The sequence below is a fragment of the Pundamilia nyererei genome, unplaced genomic scaffold (assembly GCF_000239375.1).
Source record: "Pundamilia nyererei isolate P.nyererei 1_Seehausen unplaced genomic scaffold, PunNye1.0 scaffold00234, whole genome shotgun sequence".
Taxonomy (NCBI): Eukaryota; Metazoa; Chordata; class Actinopteri; order Cichliformes; family Cichlidae; genus Pundamilia; species Pundamilia nyererei.
In genome coordinates, this window is record NW_005187635.1 from 665,405 (window position 1) to 684,581 (window position 19,177).

General features: G+C 39.0%; 2 protein-coding genes across 5 annotated transcripts; both read left to right on the forward strand.

Annotated features, from left to right (window-relative positions):
• The first annotated feature begins 2,042 nt into the window (after positions 1–2,042).
• znf207b (zinc finger protein 207, b) lies at positions 2,043–8,114 on the forward strand. Of its 2 annotated transcripts, XM_013914878.1 has the most exons (11): positions 2,043–2,225; positions 2,712–2,838; positions 2,970–3,108; positions 3,266–3,448; positions 4,310–4,385; positions 4,544–4,596; positions 4,712–4,839; positions 5,310–5,408; positions 6,192–6,437; positions 6,823–6,979; positions 7,332–8,114. In XM_013914878.1, exons 1-11 carry the CDS (start codon positions 2,185–2,187, stop codon positions 7,481–7,483), a joined length of 1,401 nt encoding a protein of 466 aa, XP_013770332.1. In that variant the 5' UTR covers positions 2,043–2,184; the 3' UTR covers positions 7,484–8,114. The 2 variants fall into 2 exon arrangements, with proteins under 2 accessions (XP_013770332.1, XP_005749024.1); XM_005748967.1 differs by lacking the exon at positions 5,310–5,408 and having other exon boundaries at positions 2,046–2,225.
• A 161-nt stretch (positions 8,115–8,275) lies between these two features.
• On the forward strand, positions 8,276–17,072 carry LOC102203680 (uncharacterized). Of its 3 annotated transcripts, none has more exons than XM_005748964.2 (5): positions 8,276–9,281; positions 14,158–14,511; positions 14,838–15,227; positions 16,151–16,260; positions 16,694–17,072. In XM_005748964.2, the coding sequence occupies exons 1-5, from the start codon at positions 9,275–9,277 to the stop codon at positions 16,889–16,891; spliced, it is 1,059 nt and encodes a 352-aa protein (XP_005749021.1). In that variant the 5' UTR covers positions 8,276–9,274; the 3' UTR covers positions 16,892–17,072. The 3 variants fall into 3 exon arrangements, with proteins under 3 accessions (XP_005749021.1, XP_013770333.1, XP_005749020.1); XM_013914879.1 differs by having other exon boundaries at positions 9,239–9,296; XM_005748963.1 differs by lacking the exon at positions 8,276–9,281 and adding an exon at positions 12,004–13,162.
• The last annotated feature ends 2,105 nt before the right edge of the window (positions 17,073–19,177 follow it).

Here is a 19,177-nt window from a genome sequence, read left to right on the forward strand (position 1 = left end):
CATCTGTATTATGACACCCAATCAATTTGACTGCATTTAGCTGGATTTGAGCATTTCTTTGTACACGTCTCTGAACACCTCAGAATTCATTCGTCTGTTTTTGTCCTGTGTCACATGATCAATAAAAACTAGTGTCAGAGTGCTACTGGCAGCCATGCATGCCCAAGCCACAACAGTGCCTCCACCATGTTTTACAGATGATGTGGTATGCTTTGGATCATGAGCTCTTCCATTTTTTGCCATCATTCTGGTAGAGGTTGATTTTGGATTCATCTGCCAAAAAATGTTTTTTTCAGGACTATGTTGTTTTTTTATGGATTTTGTTTTTGTTTTGGGGTTTGTTTGTTGTTGTTTTTTTTTTCATTTCATTTCTATTTAAGCAAATTTAAATTTAACCTTTCTCTTCTTGAGGCTTAGGAGTGGCTTGCAGATGGCAGCGAACCCTCTGTATTTACTTTCATGTAGTCTTCTCTTTATGGTGGACTTGGATATTGATACCTTCTGAATGTTGTTCACTTGGTTGGCTTTTGTTGATCATCCACCACTGTTGTCTTTCTCTGATGGTTTATTCTGTTTTCGAGGTTAAAGGAAGGCTTTTTTTCATCTGCATGGAGAGCTCCTTTGACTGCATATTGTCTGTTGACAGCGAACTCTTCCAAATGCAAGCACCACATTAATGGCATAATGAAGGAATGCACACACCTGCCCATGAAATACATGGGCCAATTAGTCCAATTACTTTTGTTCCCTTTAAAAAGAGGGTGGCACATGTTAAGGAGCTGAAACTCCTAAATCCTTCATCCAATTTGAATGTGGATACCCTCAAATGAAAGCTCTACACATTATGCCCATGTCCATTATATAACAATAATTGTATTTGTATTGTGTCCAAATATATATGGACCTAGCTGTAAATACACCTGGCATTGCAACAACTTAATAGCAAAAGGTATAGATATTTAGCTGTCTGGCTACGTGAACATAATCTTGAAGATAAAGCATTTTTTTTGGTTCTGTATACATTTTACTGGAATGACTGCATGTTATGCAGGAGAAAACACCACCATCCTGTGACAAAACTTTAGAACTACATCAAAATAGTCCCACAGACCTTATATTAATATAAGTATATTAAATTTCATTATAGTAAAACCATTTTTTAAATAAAAACCACCCTCAGATGCAAAAGTGGCGCACAAAAGCCAGTTTTGTTATCGACAAAACTGTAGTTTTTACACCTAGTATATATTTTTTCCATTTATACGATGGAAACCTCTAGACTCCACGCAACAAGAAAAAAGTCAACACTGGTTAAAAGAAAAATATGGATAATGTGGCAGCTATTTATTGATGATATAATCCCCCTGCTGTAATCTGTGCCCATGCAGCTATATCATTACTTCTTGTTTTTAATCTTGTTAAAAATATATGAAACACGTAATACCTATCATGATGATAACTTTAGTTCATCTTTCTGGTGAAAGTAGATCTTTGCACATTTATTGGGTTACAGTTGCCAGTCAATCATGAACAATGTTTTAGTGTCCATAAAGCTTTTAAATATGTTGGTGGATAAACGCTTCTAACAATGGTTATAGCAATACAAGAAAATGTCAGCAGTTATTTCAGTAAAGGGATCTGTTAGAATAAATAATATGTAAAGAGAAAAACCGTCCTGTAAGTTAAGTTCCAAATAAGACATCATTGACCATCAGCCCAATCTGCTAATATTCTTGTTTTAAGACTTCGTGAGTCATGAACGTTTTCGTGAGACATCAGTGTGTTAGCCATGATCAAGACAGTTGCATGTTACATGGCGAGCTGGCTTTGGGAGGTCTGTCCATCGGGGAGTGTTTTTGCTATGAAGGAATGATGGAATGAGACACACTTCATTTTAAGTCTCCAAGTGCTATCCAGCACCAAAGGTTCGCCAGAATATTTCATTGCAGTGAAATCAGTTATTTACTTCACCTGTCGGCTATCCTGCCTACCGTGCTTCCTGTTTTGAACCTCTGGGCGTGCCTGTGACGCTCATTTCGTATTCGCGCGAGAATACGTTCGTTACAACTTCCGCCATTGAAGCGCCATTTTCGGCCTTGTCACGGGATTACAGCATGCTGTTCTCAAACAGATAATAAGACAAGTGTTTAGAGTTTTGATACCGGTTTTCCAGTATTTCATAAAATGGGGCGAAAAAAGAAGAAGCAGATGAAGCCATGGTGCTGGTATCCTTTTTGTTTCGACGACAAAATGCCGCTGTGGAAAGACGAGGGGCTACATGTTAGCTCGACAAAGGGAAGGCCCAAACTAGCCTCTTGACGCCCTAAAGCTTGCGTTAGCATTAGCGACTGGCACTCACGAACTTAAGAGTTTTGCTGGTTGATTTTTACTTAATGAGATATTTTTAAAGCTGTAAAATACTCGGTATCGGTTGTATTTCATTTCTAGTAGAGTTTGGGTTCGTGGTGCTGGTTACAGGAATCGAATAATACCTTGGATATTAACGGCTATGTTAGCATTTAGCTTCGTTTATGATTCAATCTTCAGGACTGATCCGTCTTTAGATTTGTGTAACCAGACGATTTGCGCTACTTAGTCGCTGAGAGTGATGGTTATGTTAAGCAGTTATTATGTTATTTTGCCGGCTTGTATGGTCGCTGAATTTCGATCTTGTGCAGTGTTACTGGGCAGCCCTTAACTTCAGTTTCCAGGTACTGTAATCGAGACTTCGACGATGAAAAGATCCTCATTCAGCATCAAAAGGCAAAACATTTTAAATGCCACATTTGCCACAAGAAGTTGTACACTGGCCCAGGCTTGGCTATTCATTGCATGCAGGTATGGGTTTTTAATTATTAATAACCATATTAATATTTGTAGCATCTTTGTTTAAAAAAAACACACACATTAGTTACAGGTAATCGAGTAGTTATTCGAGTTTGTGGTGACTCACTTTGCATATTTTTCAGGTGCACAAAGAGACGATTGACAGCGTACCAAATGCAATTCCAGGAAGAACAGACATCGAGCTGGAAATCTATGGCATGGAGGGAATTCCAGATAAAGACATGCAGGAACGAAGGCGAACGTTAGAACAGAAATCACAAGGTTTGTTCACCTATGTAAGGGCTGTGCTTGTGTTGACTAAAACCTGGTTTATATTATGGGGTTTGTAATATGATGCACGAGTCTTAGTAATCTAATATAATGTTATGGTATGGGTTACATAAGATTTTGCTTAGGTGTCAACATTTTCTGTTTTCAGAGAGTCAAAAGAAGAAGTCAAACAATCAGGATGACTCTGATGAGTCTGATGATGATGAAGCTGGACCGTCAGCTCAGCAGGTCACTGTGGTCCAGGCCCAGGCAGGCTATGCTGCTCCAATGGCACAACCTGGGATCCCTCCTGTGGCTGGAGCACCAGTGATTCCTCCTGCAGGATATCAAGGCAAGGTTTTTTATTTATTTTATTTTTTTACAAACTTAAAAATCTATGCATCAACTACACATATGAAACGGGCTTCGCAGCTGAGCAACTTTTAATTCCAGTTGCAGTTCTGCTTTTTATCTAAAACCGTTATTGTGTTGAATTGTTTTGCAGTAGTTTTCTCATGTCGCCATCCTTCACATCCTTTTCATTTCCTTTTGCCAGTCGATAGAAGTTCAAGTTCATTCCAGGTTTATTTCAGTTTAAAAGTATTCTTTTTCTTTCCAATTGAATTGTAATTCTAATGCTAGGAAATCTAGCATCCACAAATTCACAATATTTTTAAATGTTTTTGCTAGATGGATTTTACTGCTGAATCACAGCTGCATTTAAGGAGACATGGGAATTTGATTTCTGTAGCACGTTACATAACACATTCCTGCTGGATGTGTCTCTAAATTCATCAACAATCTCAGATAATTGATGTAATTGTTGGGCACGCATGACCCGTAATTAACCAACAAATCCACCTCAGTATATATCTTAGTATTTTTGTAAGTTTTTAGCTACCTTCTTAAAAAGTTGACAGTATTAATGCAGTTTGTCCACCAGAGAGCACCAACAAATAATTTTTGTTCAGCGGTTGTATCTATTTTAACCCTATAGATGATCTCTCATGTATGCTTTTAACACACTCCTTCAGTTTTTTGCCACAAATATCTAAATATACGACTGAAATCATTCAAGAAACTAAATGGAGCCTGTGAAAATGTAGTTTATGTATGTGTATCCTTTTGCTGTGTTTATTTGCCTACTTGTTTGATTGTTTGTGTGGCATGATGAGTTATTGCTAAATAAATCTTCTCTAACCCGTTGTTACAGGAATGCCTCCTATGATGCCCGGTGTTCCTCACATGATGCATGGCATGCCTCCTGCAATGCCTGGAATGCCACCAGGGTAATTCATTTACTAACTTTTGATTTAATAGTAACTTTACTATCCAGTGTTTTGTCTGTAGGGATAATACAACCATGGAGCTAACTGAAATGCAGTTTTACTGTAGTTCACTGTCAGATCAGTGTGTCCAATTTTCTGTGGGTCTCTGCTTTTTGCAGTATGATGCCAATGGGAGGGATGATGCCCCCAATGATGCCAGGGATACCCCCGGGTGAGTTGTGCTTGCATTTCAGAAACAACCATTGAACTTATATTACACAAAGAACTAAATTTGACAAATGTGATCATGTAAACACTTCTGATCCTGGTTCCGGTTCATCCTACAGCAGTCCCACCCCACATACCCCCAAGGCCAGGAATTCCTCACATGGCCCCAGCCCCTGCAGTCACTCGACCAGCCGCACCAGCGGCCCAGCCAGCTGTCACCAAACCTCTCTTCCCCAGTGCAGCACAGGTGGGCATTGTAACCCCACTAACACACATGCAGTGACTTCTTTAGACATTTGCCTCAAAGAGATGTTATTGTTTTCTTAGGTCTCATGTTGTTAATGCAGTTTACTTTATCTGGAATTAAACCGTCAACAGGGTGTTTTATGATGTCGTTGTATACATAATAGGATTTTTCCAGGCTCAAAATTTAGGCTTGGAATCTGTGTCACTTGCTCATATTTGCTACATTTCTGGTTGATTGATAAACAAATCGTCAGAAGTAGAACATAAAAGAAACCCCACTTAGATAAGCTAGTTAAAATTAGTCTTGTATACCAGGGGGAAAATTTTATTTCCCATTTGTTCTTGTTTCTGATGTGTCCCTTCGCTTTCTAACCTTGTTTAGAGTATGTTGTAAAGGGTAAAATTCAGATTAAAAAACATTGTAGACATGTTACATGCAAACGCTGTGGTTTCCTTTCCACCATGCTGCAGATGGGCTCTGGTGTTCACAGCAGCACAGCAGCTGTCTCCTCTCCATCTGCAGACCCTCAGTCTGCGTCTCCCCAGCCTCCCTTTCCTAATATGCTACAAGTATGCTCACAGACAGGATTCTGTGCTCTGTGGCAGCTGCATGTTGAATATTTATTAACACTGCCTGTAAATTCTGAATTTGCAAACTTAAACATGGCTGGATACTAACCATATTTGCTTCATAAGTCTACTTGTGCACCAAAATAGCCATGCTGGCCATGATGTTGGTGTCACAGGATGGGCATCTCTGACAAGAACTGACATGTTTTGTTTGTGAGCTTCATTAGTGTGCATGCGCTTTAGTTAAAATAGGCCTAAGATGAGAAGAACTTTATTTAGAATCTTCCACTCTCTCTCAACCTCAGGAGCATGATGCAATTAGTACCCAACAGATTTTGCAAGATTTTTATTTTTCTCCCTTAACCCGAGTTCTTCCCATCTGAAGTGCTATAGATACTTCTAGTTCTTCTCCATTTAATGTAAAAATTGCACTGTGGTTGAGACAAAATAGCGCAACAGCTTTGTTCCAATTAAAATAAAATGGAAACAAATTAATTGGGATTATTAAAATCATGTGTAATTTGTATATTTAAGCTTCAGAGTAACCAAATCATAATACACTTGTACATTACAGTGCTTTAAAACGTAAAGCTTAAATCAAATGATTAGTTAACTTTTCCATTTTTTTTAATGTTGTTACTGAGATGTCATCTTTTCACTGTAATTTTTTAAATGAATTTATTTTGGGGTTATTTTCATTCCTTTTTTGCATATTGCAACATTAAGCTAGTATCTTATTATTAATTTAAAAAAATCAGTTATATGTATGGTGTCTTTGCACAGGCCCAGCAGACTGTTCCAGGAGTCGCAGGAGCTTCAAGTTCCCTCAGCACAGCTGCCTCCACTGACCCACCCAAAGCAACATTCCCTGCCTACACCCAGCCCTCTGTCTCTTCTTCTTCCACTTCTTCTAATCCCTCTAGCAGCACTGTGGCCAAACCCCCAGCCACAGTGACCAGTAAGCCTGCTACCCTCACCACCACGAGTGCAACTAGTAAGTTGATCCACCCTGATGAGGATATCTCACTGGTAAGTTGCTTGAGCTTTCTATTTTGCCCTTTTCACAGTAAGTAATGACTGATACATATTTATAATAGCACATTGGGCAATAGACAATAATAGACTGGTGCAGTATTTGACCACCAGCTTGATTCTGTATATCTTGATCATAATTCAGCTATATATTCAGAATATGTTTGAAGCTAAACACTTTGGTTGCACATCCTTAATACTACTTAGTAGTTCTTCTTTTGTGGTTATGTTAAAGGATGATTCTGAACTTGAACATCCTCAGTCTGAAATCAGGGCACGTCAACATTGGTACAAGTTCCTCATCATTTTTTTGTACTGTAAAGGGGCATAACAAAGTTTCTTTAGTCTGAATGTTTGTTCTGTGCATTGTCCCTGCCAACAGGAAGAGATGAAGGCCCAACTTCCTCGTTACCAGCGTCTTGCACCAAGACCTGGTCAGGCCCATGTGGCTGCTCCCCCAGTGGCAGCTGTGGGGGGTATAATGCCCCCACAGCAAGGCTTGCCACCACAGCAGCCAGGCATGAGGCATCCCATACATGGTAAGTAAATCCTTTTTTTTTTTTTTTTGGCAGTGTACAGAATTGTTTCTGTTCTAGCAAACTCATTTTTTGTGTAACTCACTGTTCTACCAGCTTATGCTCATTACCTGTCTGTGGAGCATTTTAGTTCACATTTCATTGAAAGCTTTTTCTCAGCAGTCTCTGTCAAGTAGGTGTTTAATTTAAAAAAAGAAACCGCAACAGGAAAAAACCAAGTATATTTGGCTGTTTGAAAAATATAATTAATTGAATTTTGTAGATTTGGACAGGAAGGTGTATGGTGCACAGCAGGTGAGATCAGATGTCCTTTTGAACAGTAGCATTAAAACACTCCGTGCTCTTCTCTCTGTAGGTCAGTATGGTGCCCCTCCTCAGGGCATGCCAGGCTACATGCCTGGAGGGATGCCTCCATATGGGCAGGGGCCTCCCATGGTGCCCCCTTACCAGGGAGGCCCTCCCATGGGTATGAGGCCTCCCGTCATGTCTCCGGCTGGACGCTACTGAAGCAGCAAAGCAACCTGCACATTAGGTTTGAGGTTAACACCTTTCTATCACCCTTGTGCTTTTTCAAACCTAGCTGCAAGCAAAGAGCATAAAGACCAACGGTGGTGAAGACAAATATTTGTTAGAACACATGGACATTTAACGTAACATCTTTATTTGAAAAGAGCCAAACACCACATAAGTTTTTAACAACTATAACGTTGTTAACTAATTACATGTGAGGATATATTTTTCCCCTTAGGTTTCACTCAGGTTCATAGAAGTGAAGTGTGTTTAAATGATTCATATTTCTTTTGAAGCTGCTGGAGTTTCATGAACGTACCAACTCCTTACAAAGGCAAGTTTCTCTTGTAAACATTTAATCATATTTTTGTTTATTTCTTTTGGTGGAATGATTGAGGCCCTCACAGCATGCTTAGATGCTGTTGGACATTCGTCCCCAACCTTGGTTGGTGAGGGTCTCAGAAACTGGTTCCAGTTACGTAGTCTATAAACTCCATGACTCATCAGGCTCTAGTTTTATTCTTTTTTTCAGGTTTGATTTAAATATTTCCTGGTCCTAAGTCTACTTGTATGCATCCTTTGTAATGTTTTATCAATCTGTTGTAATAAAATCCATCTTGAAATCCAATGCTGGTTTGTCCTGACGTGCGTGGAGGTGAGTCATGAAGGTTTGTACTGATGTCTTTTGTTTTTCTGCACAGCTTAGGGATTTGTTTAATGGCAGAATCTTATCAGGTAGACAAAGACCAAGTTTGCCATCATCTGTTTTTTGTTGAGTGCATCCATCATTGCCTTAATAATAGACTGATTATGAAAAATAAATTTAAAAAAAATTTCTTTACATAAATTCAGTAGCTTAAGATTTTACATGCTTTGAGTTTGTGTACTTCCAGCCAAAAACTGAGATGTTGGCTAACTTTATGTTCCAAAATACTGCATGGTACCTGTGATATGATGGAATTAACTGCAAATTAAGCAATACAGTTGCAGTACACCCAGTCTGCAATGAGGGAAAAGCTAAGTTTCATTTCTGACCCATTAACTCCTACACACACACACACACACACACACACACACACGCTTGACTGCTTTAATAATGTTGGTGTCTGTCGTGGTCATCTCTATTATGCATTGAAGAGGGAAAGCGAAACAAAGCCAACAGCAGCAGCTGAGTTTAACATATTTGTTTTTTAAGGTGCGGTCTTTGCTATTTACTTTAGACTTCATTATAGTGTTAATCACTGTCTGCAGCGTAGTGCTTATTTCTGCAGTCTCTTTCTCCCTGCAGTTTTTATTTTTTAAAGAGTAACTAGCACTGTCATTTCTATAGGAAAAATAAAATGCAAGAACAGACACCTGAGGGTCTTCTTGTGACCACTGCTAACCCCTTAACATTATATTTCTAAAATGACAGTAAATCAATGCCTATTATAATTTTCAAAAGCACTTTGTTTGGCTGGTCTTTACCACAGTGCTGGCCTGTGTTGCTGCGTGGTTTTGTTTTAAATCCTAGACGTATCATAGTTGTCGGACATCTGGGGTTATCCTGTTACAGATTGCTGTCTATAAAGCAATCCGTGAAAGAACAGACACCACAGGTGTGCAAATCTGAGTGTAGTGCATATATGGATTAAAAACAAAAAATAGCAGGTTTTTTAAAAAGAAGTGCTTGTAGGTATTTGATGTGGCACAGTGTTTCCTCTGCCCATATCACTTACTGCTTTGTATTTGTTTTTGTCTGTAGCCCATCCATATCAGCTTTTCAGCCTTAAAACCCAATCAGCTGGCATGACAGGTCAGTTAAAACTCAGTAAGTACCTGATGATGTTCTAGTGTGGCTCCATCCTCTACATGTGGATGTTAGGCCTTGTATTATTAAATTTCACACCAATCAGCCACAGCACATGAACACTTGGACTACACGTCTCCCAGCAGCAGATTTTAAGATGATTAGTGTCACTTCATCTGTGAGTGGTTTCAAGGTTGTGGCTCATTAGTGTGATGTCAGAAGAGCTATGCCTGAAGTGACATTGAAATGTGCACTGAGTTTCTCTCTCTTGTCCTGTCTGAGTTTGAAAATTACAAACATGGTAAGTAGTCGTGGGATGGGCTGCCAGTGTCACCGGGGCTTCTGTCAAAGGGTCAGTTCACCCTGATTTCGCAAGTGGTGTCTAACCTGATTGCTCTTAGTTTTTGTGCTTGCTAGGTAAATTCCAGCATCTTACTAACTTTGCACATTGACATTAAAGAATTTCTGTCAAATGTTTCACACCAACGTGATTGTTCTCCTCTGGGAAGTTCCCTTCAGTCTCAAGAATCATCACTGTTTTTGTTCCTTGTAATAAGTAAAATGATAATATGAATTTCCCCTGAAGTGTTTTTGGGAAAAACACCATGATTTCAGGATTAGTCTTATATAGCAGTAAAATTTAGGCTAAACTCGAATTTATTTATTTTTTTTCTTCTCCTTGCTGTCTTACACATTCTCCAAAACAATATCACATTTTTTCCTGAACATAAAATTGTATCGAGAATATCTGAACCATCAGGCTCATGTTTAGACCAAGCTATTGGATTTCAGGTGAATGTGTTCTTTGTGCATAGCTATGAGTCTGTCTAACATGTGCTTCTTATTCATGTCATAACGGTTTTCTGTATCAGATGCTTTATTTCTCTCTCCAGATAGTAAAATAAATATAAGCTGTCATATAAAGTACAGAAATAATACATGTCAATTTAATAAAAATAATTGAAATTTTCTGTTGACACTTGTTTTCTTTAACGGGTCTAAAAAAAAAATACGTTCTGGTTTATAACATCCACGTGTTCATGCTTGTAGGCATTGAGAAACTATCTGCCCCTCTACGAGTCACTGCTCCGTCAGAGAGTATTAGTCAGATTTTAACCCCAACTTCATGATCACTAAATGCATGTTAACCCAAGTTAAGGTCAGAATTGTGATTTACTGCTGATTAACATAGAAATAATAGTGAAACAGTGAAAACCTTGACTTTCAGTGGAATCTAATTTCTGTTAGTGTAATAAGTTACTTCAAGTCCTTCTGTTAGTCACGTCACACTAGTCCTTCAGCAGTTCTGTTGGCTTCCGGTTAAATATTGTATTGTTTCCGCTCCTCACCTGTCACATGAATCTTCTGTTCAGAGTTATTTTACATGCAAATTTGTTTTGACTTGTTAGGTACTTTTGTTCTTACCGTTTTTAACTCTTCTGTTGCACATTATTGCACATAGGTGCAAAAGTTCATCAAGGTATTTGTTTCACCTGCCATCGAGTAGTTGGTGTACAATACAGTATTAACCCTTTAAGACCTACCATAGAACCAAGTCCGCCAGAGCTTATATTTTTACATGTTGTAGTGCCATTTTTGGGAGCATTTCAAGTTGATATACATCAATAAAACCATTATAGCCCAAATTTTAATGATATGTATGCATTAAGTGTATAGTAATTACATAAATTGCAAAAAAGTTACAAAAAATTTAAAATCGTTTTTGTGTTTTTAACATATATTTCTAGTTAGAGAAATTTAAGAGGTTTATCTGTAAATACAAAACAGTTGCACAAAATAGTTTCCCACCACAGGAAATTTATTTTAAGTGTCTTCATAGTTTTATTTTTGAAATACACCAATTTTTATATACTGCAGGAAAAACGAAAATAAGTATTATAATGCAAATTTGCAAAAAAAAAACAACAACAGCATATGCATCAAAATAAACAATTTCCAGTAGTGCAATATGAATCCTAAGCATTCCAGAAACGACACAGAAAGTCATAAAGTCAAACATAACTTAAAAACACAAGTATAGACTTGTAAGGTCCTGATGGTAAAAAACTACATTTCCGCGAAATGACGTCACTTCCGGTTTCGGTCATGGTGGACATGCAAACCGATTATTAAGTGATGACGTGACGAATCCTACTTCCGGGCCTAAAGTAGTCTGCGTTTAATATGGCTTTTGTGTTGTTAACATGTTTAATGTCATGTATTTTCTTCTATTTAATCTCAAAAAGCTCCTAAAAAAAGTCAGTGATCACCGTTGACCTCTCTCGGCTTTTATTACCACTAATCATTTATTTAAGCTCAGTTTTTAAAACCATAGGATGTAACTACAGCCCAGCCCATGCAGCAGTATATGAATGACTAACCTCGTATTGTGGATGGATTATCTCAGTTGTTCTCCTGGCTGAAGTTTGGTCCTTTTACAGCATCCTGCCATGCGATTACATTTGTTTCTGACCACCGAGAACACTCACGTAAACTTTTATCGAGTGGAAAAAAGTTAGCTTGTTTATATTATGCTACCATAGCTGTGTCGCTAGCGGTCACGTAGCACATCATTATATACCAGCTAGCCCAACTTCAGTAACCCTACAAACATCACTGCTGTTTAGTTTTCTGTCTTCATATAAAAATCTATTTAGTAAATCTTAAGTAAGTAAGACTTACTTAATTGCTTAAGTAAGTATTACTTACTTAAGATTTACTTAATAGATTTTTATTTGAATGCATCCACATTCAGCCACTGAAGTAAAGATAACAGTTCAAAAATAAAGCGAGTTCTCAAACTGTGACTCATTATTCAGAAAAATGCTATAAAGCCACCTCTGACACCTAATTGTGGTTTTCCTGATACAAATCTAGAGCACGAAATTAGTTTGTGCAGGTCGAGGTTGCACGAAATGCACTTTTTTCTACCATGCTTCAGTTGTTGATGCATTCAAATGACATTACACTGCTGTGCTATTTGTTCTGTTTTTCTTATATCTGCTAATTGGAATGTGAACAATAGCATGATGAATGTTTTGATAACTGGAATTCCCCATAAGTCAGAAACAATGAGGATTCTTATCTAGATTAACGAAATACTCGGTAGTTTTGTCTGTAGATAGAAGGTGAATCGCTAATATTGAAGAATGATCCAATTGTCTTATAGCTGAGACCAAGTTTATTTAACATGTACTGAAGCTGTTACATTCTTCAGTAAAAACTTGAGATCTGAATGTTTTCAGAGTACTTTCTTGAGTTTCTTGATTAATTTTTCAGTAATAAAATATCTTTTTAGCTCCCTTCAGTCACTGGACCTATTTTCTAGTCTCTCTCCAATGATGCAAATTATCATCAAAAAGCAGACACATCCTGTTCACGGACGAGTCTTCAGCATCATTTCCTCTGGGACATACAGAAATACTATGTGAGGAAAGTTTTTTTCCGAAACATGTGAAACCCAATTAATGCAAATGAAGCTCTGCTATTGAAGTTAATTGAAGTTAAGACAAAAGAGAGCACATGCTGCTTCTTTCTTTAGAGCCAGTGCTCAGCAAATACTCAATATGATCCTAAACTGTTTCAGCTGAGGTGTTAAATGCTTTAATTCATGGCTGTAGGAGGAGCTGATCCAACAGTCGTGATGTTCATTTGTTCGCGCTTCCTCTTGTGAATGTCTTGAGGTTTGAAGGTGGAGCTAATGGAGTTCCTCTTGGTTTCATTTACTGTAAGACACACTTGAAATTCAGTTTTTTACACTTGCATCTCTGCTGTTATGGTTTCCATCAGTGGCTTCCCACAAGATCTTAAGTGTGTGATGTAAAGGATGATTTGGATCCAATACCTTGCTTTTTTGTGGGCTGTAGTCATCACGCAGATTGGGTTTGGTAAGTTTGGTTGTGTTCCTCAGGCTGGTGGCTGGTGGTGGTTTGATCACTGGTTTTTCTTTCAATGTGAATTGTGCATGCGGCACAGTGGTTTGGGTAATTTCTGTGCGAAGGAATCTGAAGTCACTTGGAGTGCTGGTGGATAAAATGATAGAAGCAAAAAAGAGCGCACTGGAAATCTGTGAAAATAGTCTGGTCACATTTATTGAACTTTTTTGCCTTTTGTTATAGTGTGAAATTGAAATATAGTCACTAGGCAAGTCTAATGTCTATTACAATGATAGATTGTAATCTAGACTTCAAACAAACAATTTGTTTTACATTCTGCTGAACAATACTCTTCATATTTAATATATTTGTTGCCCCCCACTGCAGTAATTATCTGTGAAATGTTTTAAAAAATACGTGAAAATTATCTTTCCATCACTTTAAAACATGCTTATCTAAAATGGAAATTAAAAAGCAACTAGAATGGTTTGCAAAGCATTTGAACAATACATTTAACGGAAAAAAATGTAGAGAGATCTTTTGAATTTTTAACATGTAACAGCTAAAGCCTTATTATGTTATACAATACTATCATGAGTCAGAGGCACTCTTTCAAAAGTAAAGATGGGAAGTGGTTCACCACTTTGTGATCTTGGCGTAGAGTGCCAGTTGGTGGAACTGGTAACCTGAAAATCTGTCACATAATGCCGTTTGGTTTGAGAATAACATCCTTTTCAGTGAATATCTTCCTTATTTCAATAAATGCCAAACCACATTTTGCATGTAGTACAACAGAGCGGCGCATTAAAGAGCTTATCGTTCGCTAGAAACATTTGTTTAGGTGCATACTGTCTGTATACGTATACAAACACATACACCTTCATTGCTGGTATTTACATTTTGCATACCCCAGTTTTATGAAAATTTGGGCTAAAAATAAATTATGTTTAGTTCTTCTCTGTTTGTGATGTGCTTCTTTTTTTTTGTCATTTTAATTTCATCTAAAGCTCACAGTGAGATTCTCTTCTTGAAGCGGCATGAGGGTGAATCTGTCGTTCTTCCCTGTGAGATTGAACACAGGGACCCATCGCCCTTGGGAGTCTACCTGAAACGCACCTGGCTGAATCATAAAGAAGTGCTGTTCAAGTACACCAAGGAAGACTTTACAGTTGACAATTCTGCTGACAAAAGCCGCATTAGCGTCAGTGGAGACCCGAGCCTTCATTCTGTGAATATCACCATCTCTCAGCTGAACGCCAGCGACACAGACCGCTACTACTGCGAGTTTGTCGTGGAAAATCTTTCCTCTGCAGATGAAAAGATACCATCAAAGACGGAATTCTTCCTCCTTGTTGGTGCTGGTGAGTGTACTTTTTGATTTATTTTAGGTTTAGCATTAAACTACACTTACACTTTCCAAACCATATTACATGAACTACTACTACTACGATGAAGCTTTTTTTCTTTGGGGATGTAAAAAGCGTAACATAGCGTCTCAGCAGTGCCTCAAACATCTTAAAAGTTTAACAGAGCAGTTCTGGTTGTTTGTTTTTTCCTAAGTATGGCACATTTCCTCCTTAACATATCATGCCAGACTCATACACATAATAAAATCAGATTTGGAACTTGATCCTTACTAGTGGCACCCATATCCATTATATCGTTTTTATTCCCTTTCCTTTTGGAGATGTCCCTGAGTCAGTGGACACTTATCCAGAGTACGTGATAGAGAGATGTGCTGGGGGTTCGGCGGTACTCCCCTGCCTCCCCCAACGTGGGGAAGGCTTGGCCGTGGAGGGGGTGATTCTAAAGAGGCAGAAGGGTCGGGGACCTGTAGAGCTGCTGTACAACTCAAAGCAGCACCACAGCAGCAGCCGTTCTTCCTCCTCCTCTCAGTTCCCTGTTGAGAGGGTCCAGTTGTCCTCTGCGCCCGGCCCCGGCGGCATCACCTACAACCTCACCCTGCAGCAGCTGCAGCCAGAAGACAGTGCTTTGTACAGCTGCCAGCTGCTTCTGCACGGTCAACCCGATAGCAGTACCAGCCTAGGGAGACGTGTATTCTTTATTTCTGTACAAGGTGGGTCACATCACAGTGAGAGTTTCTCACCAGGTGACTTCAGCTGACTGGTATTTGCTGTTCAAGATGAAACTTCTTTCCATACTAATTGTGAAAATTTCTAGCTTTTACTAACAAAGCTGCCACTGATGATGTAATCAATAACACTGTGTTGCTGTGGGGCTTTTACAGCCAGCAAAGCTTATGGTCTGTATTAGTTTCACATCAACAATGTTCCAATGTCTTTTGCCCTTTTCTTTCTCTGTAGGCATGTGAAAAACTGATAACACAAAGACAATAGCAGAAATTAATATATTGTGCATGTGAGATAAGTTTAATAAGGTGCTAACCAAATCAATCTGATAGCGCTAGTGATGAGAACAGGAATATTTCTGACTCATTTCCTTTGATGGTATCTGGTATTGAGGGGTTGTTTCTGAATGTAGTGTGAACTATATCCTTTAAGCTTATCTTCAATTTGGAAACAACTGAAAGCTTTTTGTTTTTTATTCTAATGAAGTCTTATTTTAAAGTTGTAATCATTTCTGTCATGATGTTCTACATTTCCCCCTCTGTAAACAGATATCCTGTAATCTTCAGCAGGTTTAGGGATGTGTACACTTTGTTTTTAAGGCTTTAAAGGTCATTGTGCTGCTTAGCATATCTCCTGCTTTTAATGTGCAAACCAAATCTTATCAGATGTTTGATAACATTTGCCTATTTATGAACATTTAGGGGATTTTTTTTTTTTGGAGCTGTTTATCCTAAAGTTTGCAGAAGTTTCCACACTATCTGATATCCTTTTGAGGTATATTATTCAAACTGCAGCTTAAAACTAAGAAGGAAGTGACTTCTGATTCTGATTGTGTGTCTATGTTGAAGAAAGGGGAATGGTATGGAGTTTCACATTTTAAACACGTCTTCCTCTTTCTGCTTCTCCACAGGTGGTCATTGGTGCGGTTGCTCCAGTTACTCCTCTCTGCTGTACGTTTTGTCATCAGCTGTGGGCGTTCTCCTCCTCCTCCTGCTCCTCACTGGATGTGTGTTATGTAAAGTGAGTGTCTTTTTTTGATTGTGATGTGCTACCTTGAGTATGCTCGTACACAGGGGCAAGAGAGTGAAATCTAACTGAAGCATTAGCACAAGCAGCACCTGTTTGTTAAGATCACGGCTGATCTGCAGCTCACCACAGAAACCGCGCTGGTTTCACAACTTTGTGCAGCCAGTTATCAACATGTTTGTCTTAAAGTTCAGTGAAGAACACTTTCAAAAACCCTCTTCTTCTTCTTAGTTTAACAAATTTGTATCATTTACTTACATTATGTGCTTAAATTGGCCTTTATTTTTTCCAAGAAAGGGTCAGGTTAAGAGTTCCCACTAAGGATGTCGCCTTGAGAGAAAATGACAAACTTTGATTTTGACACAGGAAATTGAGAATGTGTGTTAAGTCTTTATTTTACTTCTCTTCCTCGCTCAATGATTGTCAGGGCAAAGCACGCCACAATGCGAAGTCACGTAGTCCGGCCCCTATCTACGAGGAGATGAAGTCTCCCAGTCAAAAAGAGGCCAATCTCCGTCTGAAGGACATAGGGTGCTCCGAGTACAGAGACAGCCCAGCGAAGAGATCCTCGTCAGAGAACCACTATGAAACTCCAAGAGCAGCTCTCAACAGCATCAGAACCTAGAGCGACACTCGCAACTCCAGTTAACACACAGAAGAAAATGTTGCAGTTGGACATTTGTGCCTGAACTTGGCTGGTGGGGCTCAGTTCACTTTCTGGTTTGGCGTAAATATTTTTCTGGCTATGTGCATCCTTTGTAATATTTTATTGACCTGCTGCAATAAAATCCATCTTGAAATTCAAAGCTGGTTTGTCGTGATGTGCGTGCGGAGGTTTTTTCTGCACACGTTTCATTTCATTTGTCATCTTGTTTTTGTTGAGTCCATCCATCACCCTTTAGGGGGTCTCCACAGTGAATCACTAGTATCCTCCTTTCAGTATACTGAGTCATCTGAAGTTTTTCTCATTTCTTCCTTCGTGGCATCTCCATATTCAGCATTCTTTATTCCATGTCTATGCTTTGCCTTGCTTCAACTTTTCTTTTTCCTTTTCATACAATATTAACAACTAAATTAGCTCTTAGTCAAGTTTCCTGGTGAAACCACAATTGGCAGCGTTGATGTCTGACTAGTTCCCCTTCCAGAAAGCGTTCACATGGCACCGCAACAAATTCCTCTATCGCTGCCATGAGGCCCAGGAAGGGGGGGAAACCCAGCATGGCCTCAGGTCATTTAGTGCAAAGAGACAAACACGTACCTCAACTAAAGTGGAATCCTCCCTTTACTTATCTACTTTAAGAAGCTTAGCAGTTGGCTGTTTAAACATTCAACTCAGTAACCCAATTAGGCCCAAAGCAAGCACACAACAAACCCCCCATGAACTGACTATGTTACTATACTTGCAGAGAGGGAGAAACTCCACACAGACCAAAACTGATAATATCTCACACCTGCCCAGGGGTCAACACACACCACAATTGCAGGTGCACAACTCAAATTGACTATGCAAAGAAACAGCTAAAATTCAATCAAGCTCTGAGGGCTTTGATAGAGCAGCTGTGACCCAGCTGTGACCAGTGTCACTGTCACTGAAAACAAGCCACACCACCTCATGGACATCTGCAAAGAGACATGCCGCACAAAAAGGCTGAAAGGACAGCCAGGTGGAGGGGTTCATCAGATAATCTGTACCTCATGTGTCCTTTTGAACCGTAGCATTAAAACACACCGTTCTTCTTTTTCTGTGGGTCTGAATGGCGCTCTTCCTCATCACCTGAAGGGATGTTTTTTTGTGAGAAGGGGCCCCCTCACCAGAGAGGCACTCCAACAAGTATGTCATGTCTCTGGCTGGATGCAACAGACGCAGAAAAGCAAAGAGCATAAAGACCAATGGTGGTGAAGACAGATATTTAGTGAAACTTAGGTTTCACTCAGGTTCATAGAAGTGAAGTGTGGTCACATGTCTCAGTAATCTCTGTCTAATGCATTAAAGAGGGAAGGCAACACAAAGCAAACTGCAGCAGCTCTGGATTAAAAGCCAACTTTGTGAAACTGAGTTAACATTTTGTTCTTTAAAGTCTGGACGACTACAGTGTTAACCACTGTGTCTGCAGACACCAACGGTGCAGTGTACTGCTTATTTATTTCTGTGGTCTCTTCCTGCCTGCTGTTCTCAGAATGACTAGTACTGTCTTTTCTATAGAAAAATAATACAACAAGAACTGATCATGAGCTGTAAACAGCTTTTTACCATAGTGCTGGTTTTTATTGTCGGGTGGTTTTGTCTTGCTCGTGCTATATTCTGAACTTTGCATATTCTGTGTTGGTGATTTCTGTGTATAAATCAACCAGTGGAAAGACAAATGCAAGAAGTGTGCATTTCTGAGTATGTACTGCACATATAGATTAAAAATAATGATAGTAAAAGAAGTACTTGATGTGGCACAGTATTTTCTTGCCATTATTGTGTGGGTCCATCCTCTACATTTGGGTGATAGGCCCATGTATTACATATGAATATCATACCAATATGGATATGGTGCTAATGCTCCCTACGTGTGGTTAAATAAAATAACAAATGAGAGAAAACACTTCATGTCAATGCTACTAGCAAACCCCTGATATCACAAAGTGATTCACTGAAGAAGCCCTCAAGAACCTTTCTGGGTATGCTACTACTACTCCTACTACTCCTACTACTTCTACTTAGAACCATTTTATTAATGATTACACAACAAAGTCATTCTTCGAACAATTGGTGGTGAAACTCTTCCATTAAGTTCTTGCAGTTATGTTCAACACATGAGTGTTTTTCAACGTTTGTGATGTTGGTTAGTTACACATTTCCTTTTGTTCGTGACTTGAGGTTTGAACGTGGGCCCAACGAAGTTTCACTTTGCCTCAAATGTTC

What these genes read in the sequence shown, in the direction of transcription:
- znf207b (XM_013914878.1), top strand. Translation starts at nt 2,185, where the DNA reads ATGGGGCGAAAAAAGAAGAAGCAGATGAAGCCATGGTGCTG. An exon ending in TGGCTATTCATTGCATGCAG is followed by an intron (nt 2,839 to 2,969) that starts GTATGGGTTTTT and finishes CATATTTTTCAG; the next exon opens with GTGCACAAAGAGACGATTGA. An exon ending in GATGCCAGGGATACCCCCGG is followed by an intron (nt 4,597 to 4,711) that starts GTGAGTTGTGCT and finishes TTCATCCTACAG; the next exon opens with CAGTCCCACCCCACATACCC.
- LOC102203680 (XM_005748963.1), top strand. Translation starts at nt 13,102, where the DNA reads ATGATTTGGATCCAATACCTTGCTTTTTTGTGGGCTGTAGTCATCACG. An exon ending in CTTCCTCCTTGTTGGTGCTG is followed by an intron (nt 14,512 to 14,837) that starts GTGAGTGTACTT and finishes TTCCTTTTGGAG; the next exon opens with ATGTCCCTGAGTCAGTGGAC. An exon ending in CTGGATGTGTGTTATGTAAA is followed by an intron (nt 16,261 to 16,693) that starts GTGAGTGTCTTT and finishes AATGATTGTCAG; the next exon opens with GGCAAAGCACGCCACAATGC.